This window comes from Panthera pardus, unplaced genomic scaffold (assembly GCF_024362965.1).
Source record: "Panthera pardus isolate Hobbes unplaced genomic scaffold, ASM2436296v1 HiC_scaffold_17, whole genome shotgun sequence".
Classification (NCBI taxonomy): domain Eukaryota; kingdom Metazoa; phylum Chordata; class Mammalia; order Carnivora; family Felidae; genus Panthera; species Panthera pardus.
This window is the reverse complement of record NW_026526732.1, coordinates 76,775,229-76,780,270: the sequence shown is the minus strand read 5'-3', so window position 1 is coordinate 76,780,270 and position 5,042 is coordinate 76,775,229. Positions and strand designations below refer to the sequence as shown.

The 5,042-nt window shown below is 33.7% G+C and overlaps 1 protein-coding gene across 5 annotated transcripts in view; it reads right to left on the bottom strand.

Annotated features, from left to right (window-relative positions):
- The window catches only part of UBE3D (ubiquitin protein ligase E3D), a 157,281-nt gene that overhangs the window by 113,633 nt on the left and 38,606 nt on the right, over window positions 1-5,042 (bottom strand). For all 5 annotated transcript variants that reach the window (XR_008422969.1, XM_053904695.1, XM_019442745.2 and 2 more), the window contains exon 6: window positions 2-71. Coding sequence is in view for 4 of the 5 variants with exons in the window: in XM_053904695.1 (XP_053760670.1) it covers window positions 2-71 (70 nt within the window). In the remaining variant the exon portion in view is untranslated. The remainder of the gene's footprint in view (window position 1; window positions 72-5,042) is intronic.

Sequence of the window (5,042 nt, the reverse complement as noted above, 5' to 3'; positions counted from 1 at the left end):
CCTTGGTATGATGGGAAAATTTCTTTCAGATGGCTGAATAATTATCTCTGTCTTATAAAACTTGGTGGTTTCTAGAAACAAAAAATAAGAAAATTAAAAATCTTCCCATTGCACGAACATTTTTATTGTGGACATGTTGGTCCCTAATTATGACATACCAAATTGAATATTCAGTATTTATACTGATAAAATTAACATTCAGTAAAACTTTTCCCCAAATGACTTAGTAATTAAGATGAGAAAGCATTGATGACTACAAGGAGAGAGTCCAGAGACTTGAGAGGGCTCGATGTTGTTTCAGCAGGTCATGGCCCAAGTGAACCTGGTGCAAGGACACTCTGTTTACACACACAGAAGGTAGAAAAATCAGTCACATTACAGTCATAGCCCACTTATGTAGAAAATAGTCATCTAGTTTCCTCGTTTCTATGGAGTAGTCACAAATCTAGGAGTCATTGAAAAAGGCTTTTTCATCATGGTGTCCCAAAGCCCATGCAAAAATGCTGGGAACCTCACATGAGTATTTCCCAGAATCTCACTGAGTCTACTAATGTATAATTTCCAACAAATCTGGTTATCTGATTAGTTTACAGAAAAATTTAAACAGTAAACTAAATATCTTACAGAAATGAATATAAACATAACCATTCTGAATTTTTTACAAAATCCATGAAAAAAATGTTTATTTTTACCAATAATGAAGGAATACAAATTAAAAGGAGATATTCTTTAGCATCAAATAAATATTTTTAAATGATAAAATGCAGCAATGAGGAAAATATGGAGAAGTGGGTGCACTTATTCACATATTGCTGTCAGAATTGCAAACGATAGATTTCTGGAAAGCCACTTGACACAGACCTTAAATATATTTTGATACCATCATTAAACATCTGAGAACTTATCTCAAAGAAATATTCATATCTATAAAAATTTATCTGTAAATAAGCTCATTAATTAAACTGAAAATAAGTTGTTTAAAAATTGAAACTGGTTGGGCTAAACAATTATACATTTAAGGAAGAGAATGCTATGCAGGCATTAAAAATGGTGTGCCAAACAATTTTTAATTGTTTTAATAAGATGGAAAAGCATTCTCAGTACATTGTCTGAAAATGTTTTCAATTTTTCAATGTAATACACAAAAAAAGGCAAGAAAATCAATAGATAGTTTAACATATTATTATATAGCTAGAGCCATCATGATGCATTTATCTATTTCTTCTTTAACTTCAATTTTGAAGTCATGTTATTGGATGCAAAAATGAACCTTTTAACATTATGAAGTGAGCCCTTTCATCCCAGCCGCTGTTAAAATATAATTTAATTCTACAATTTTAATCCTACAAGGTATTATTATTATTGCCTTATGCAGTTAGCATCCACTTAATGTCTCCCACATATTTACCACTTTTCTTTACCAAACCTTGAACTTACACCTTCTATCTGGGATCATTTTCTTTTACCTTCTACAGGTAGAATTCTATTCTTCTACAAGTAGAATTTCTTTTAATAAAAAACAAACCAGTAGAAATGAATTATTATAGTGTTTGTCAGAAAATATATTTATCTTTGTCTTCATTCTTTCCTATCAAGACATTTTCATCATGTAAAATCCTAGGTTAACAGTTTTTAACCTTTGTACATATTGACATCCATTCCATTGTCTTCCATCTTCCATTACTATTGTTCCTTTGAGAGTGATCTGTCACTTTTCTTTGTTTTTAAGATGTTCTGGTTTTTGTTTAGTTGTTTGCAGTATCACTCAGATATGTCCAGCTATAGGCTTCTTTTTATTTATCTTACTTGGGCCCCATTTAATTAGAATTCATTGGACCTCCTCAATTTGTAGACTGTTTTCATCACTTTTGTAAAATTCTTAGCAATTATCTCTTCAAATATTGTCCATGCTCCATTCTATTTCTTTCCCTTCCAGAAGTGTGATTAAACATACACTGTTAAGAGTATGGAGATTCCTCAAAAAGTTAAAAACAGAACTACCCTATGATTCAGCAATTGGACCACTAGGTATTTACTCAAAGAATACAAAAATACTAACTCAAAGGGGCACATGCAACCCAACGTTTATAGCAGCATTATCAACAAAAGCCAAATTATGGAAAGAGCCCCCAAATCAATTGACTGGTGAATGATTACACACACACACACACACACACACACACACAGCCCCCAAATCAATTGACTGGTGAATGATTACACACACACACACACACACACACACACACACACACACACAATGGAATATTACTCAGCCATAAAAAAGAATGAAATCTTGTCATTTGCAATGATGTGGATGGAGCTAGAGAGTATTGTGCTAAGCAAAGTCAGTTAGAGAAAGACAAATACCATATGATTTGACTCATGTGAATTTAAGAAACAAAACAAATGATCCTAAGGGAAAAAAAAGAAAGGAAAACCAAGAAACAGACTCTTAATTATAGAGAACAAACTGATGGTTACCAGAGGAGAGGGGGATGGGCTAAATGAGTGATGGGGATTAAGGAGTGTACCTGCTGTGATGAGCACCAGATATTGTATGTAAGGGCTGAATCATTTAATTGTACACCTGAAAATAGTATTACACTATGTTAACTGGAATTTAAATAAAAAATAACCAAACAAAACATATGTTAGATCTTCTCAGTGTATGTTTTATGTCTTACTTTCTCCCATATTTTTTGCCTTGTCTCTCTGTGCTGGCTTCCAGATTTTTCTTCTCAATTGTCTATTCATTAATTCTTTCTCTAAGTTGTACCTAATCTGCCATTAAAACCTCCACCAAATTCTAAATTTCAGTTATATATTTTTTAGAAATTCCATTATAGATCTTTACCAAATATGCTTGCTGTTGTCTCCTTTTCCTTTGGATACCTTCAAAACTCTCTTATAAATATAGAAAGCATGATTGTTCCAGTTTATGTCTGCGAATTCCAGTAACAGAAGTCTGTTTCTCTTGTTCGCTATTTTTGTTAGTTCTTGTTGATGAAAGTCTAGTCTACTTGTATGTTTATTTATCTTTGGTTGTATGGTGAACACTGTACTTGACAAATTATTTGTGGTATTCTGAGTTTTACAATGAAGGTATTTTCCTCCGGACGTGATATGCATTTGATTTTTGGCAGGCACAAGGTGTTATGGCTAGCCCTCAGCTGACTAACCAAGTTCAAGACTTGAAATTCCCTAAAGTGCCAAAGGACTGATAGGACCTGTCTGTAATTCCACAGGGCTGTTCCACTTCTGATTCACCTCCACAGTAAGGGTATGGGTCTTTAGGGCCTCCAATTTTTGTGCAGAGAGTACTCTACTAGGTTCCCTTTTTGTGTAGTCTTTAATTTATACCTTTACTTCTCAAAGCAATCAAAATAAAAGTTCTAATTTTAGAGAATTGGCACAATGTATTGAAAAGGTGACTTCAATTTTGTGCTAACTTTTGAGTTTACTTTTGTGGTAATTTATCCACATATTTTCTATTTATCTTGCTCTTCATTTCTTCCTGTGGATTCCAATTACCTTTGCTATCTTTTACTTCAGCTTGAAGAACTTTATCATTTTTTTGTAGAAAAGGTCTGCAAGTAATGCATAACTTCCATCTATTTATATGAAAATGCCCTTATTTTGCCTTCATTTTTTGAAGGACAGTTTTGCTTGATATAGAATTGTTAGTTGACAGTTGTTGTTTTTTTTTAATGTTTTTCTCCCCACCCCCAGCATTTGAATATCTCATTTTAGTGTCTCCTAGCTGCATATTTCTGTAAAAAGTCAGCCTTAATTGTATCATGAAATCCTTGTAAGAGATGTTTTGTACTTTCAAGATTCTCTCTTCATCTTTGGCTTCTATTAGTTTGACTACCATGTGGCTGGGCGAGGTGGCCTTTGTGTTTACCCTACTTTTCATTGCAATTCTTGGATCTAAAAGTTAATATTTTTCACCAAAGTTGCCAAGACTTCAGCCATTTTTTTCCACAATTTTTTTTCTCCTGACTTATTCTTTTCCTTCTCACCCCGAGACTACATTTGCACATCTACCGAAGCACTTCATTTGTCCCACAAATATCTGAGGTCCTGATCATTTTGATTCAGAACTTTTTCTCTCTGTTCTTTGGATAGGTGAATTTCTATTAATATACCTTCAAGTTCAATGAATATATTTTTTCATCTGCCATCTAAAATATGTAGTACAGCTAACCTAGTAAATTTTTTACTTACTGTACTTTTGAGCTCTGTAATTACCAATGATTTTCTCTTTGAAGTTTCAATTTGTTGAGATTTGCTATTAGTTCAACTCAAGAGGTTTTTTTTTTTTTAATTCTTTGCCATATTTATAACAGCTACTTCAACATCTTTGTCTACTAAGTCGAATATTTGTGCTTACTCATCACCTGTTTATTGAGTCCTGTTTTTCCTTTGAGTATCAATCACTCTTTTCTGCTTCTTTGCAGGTCTAGTAATTTCTAAATGGAAGTAGGACATTGTATGTAATATACCCGTCACTATCCTGGATTTTGTTTTGTTCTTTCAAGGATTGTTGGCTGATAAGTATAATAGTCAATTAACTAACCTGGGCTCAGACTATGAAATATGTCTCCCCACAGTGTGCAGCCACTAATGTTTCTGCTCAGTTTTATTTTATGTAGCCTGGCTCCCTAGGAAGTATCCACTATACCTTCATAGTTCAGCTGTCAGCAGATTTGGGGAGATGTTTTGCTTAAATACTTCAAGCCATTAAGGTTTTTACCTTCTGCTGCCCAATTGTGTTATCGACTGAGAAATGAAATTAAAGGCATGGGAAAATGTGCACGTCTCCCCAGGCTTTCAATTCTTATTAGATGCTCTGGCATCTATTATGTGCATTTCGCAGTCAGCCAGAACTGTGTGAAAAGCTTATCATCTCAGCCTGTCTTTAGCCTTTTGCTTCCAAAATCTCCCTCTTAAATTTCTAGTTTCTCCTTTGCCTATTGAACTTCATGTTATTATGGCTATAATACCATGGAAATGTTTCCTTTCTTGTTCAACCTTCTGCT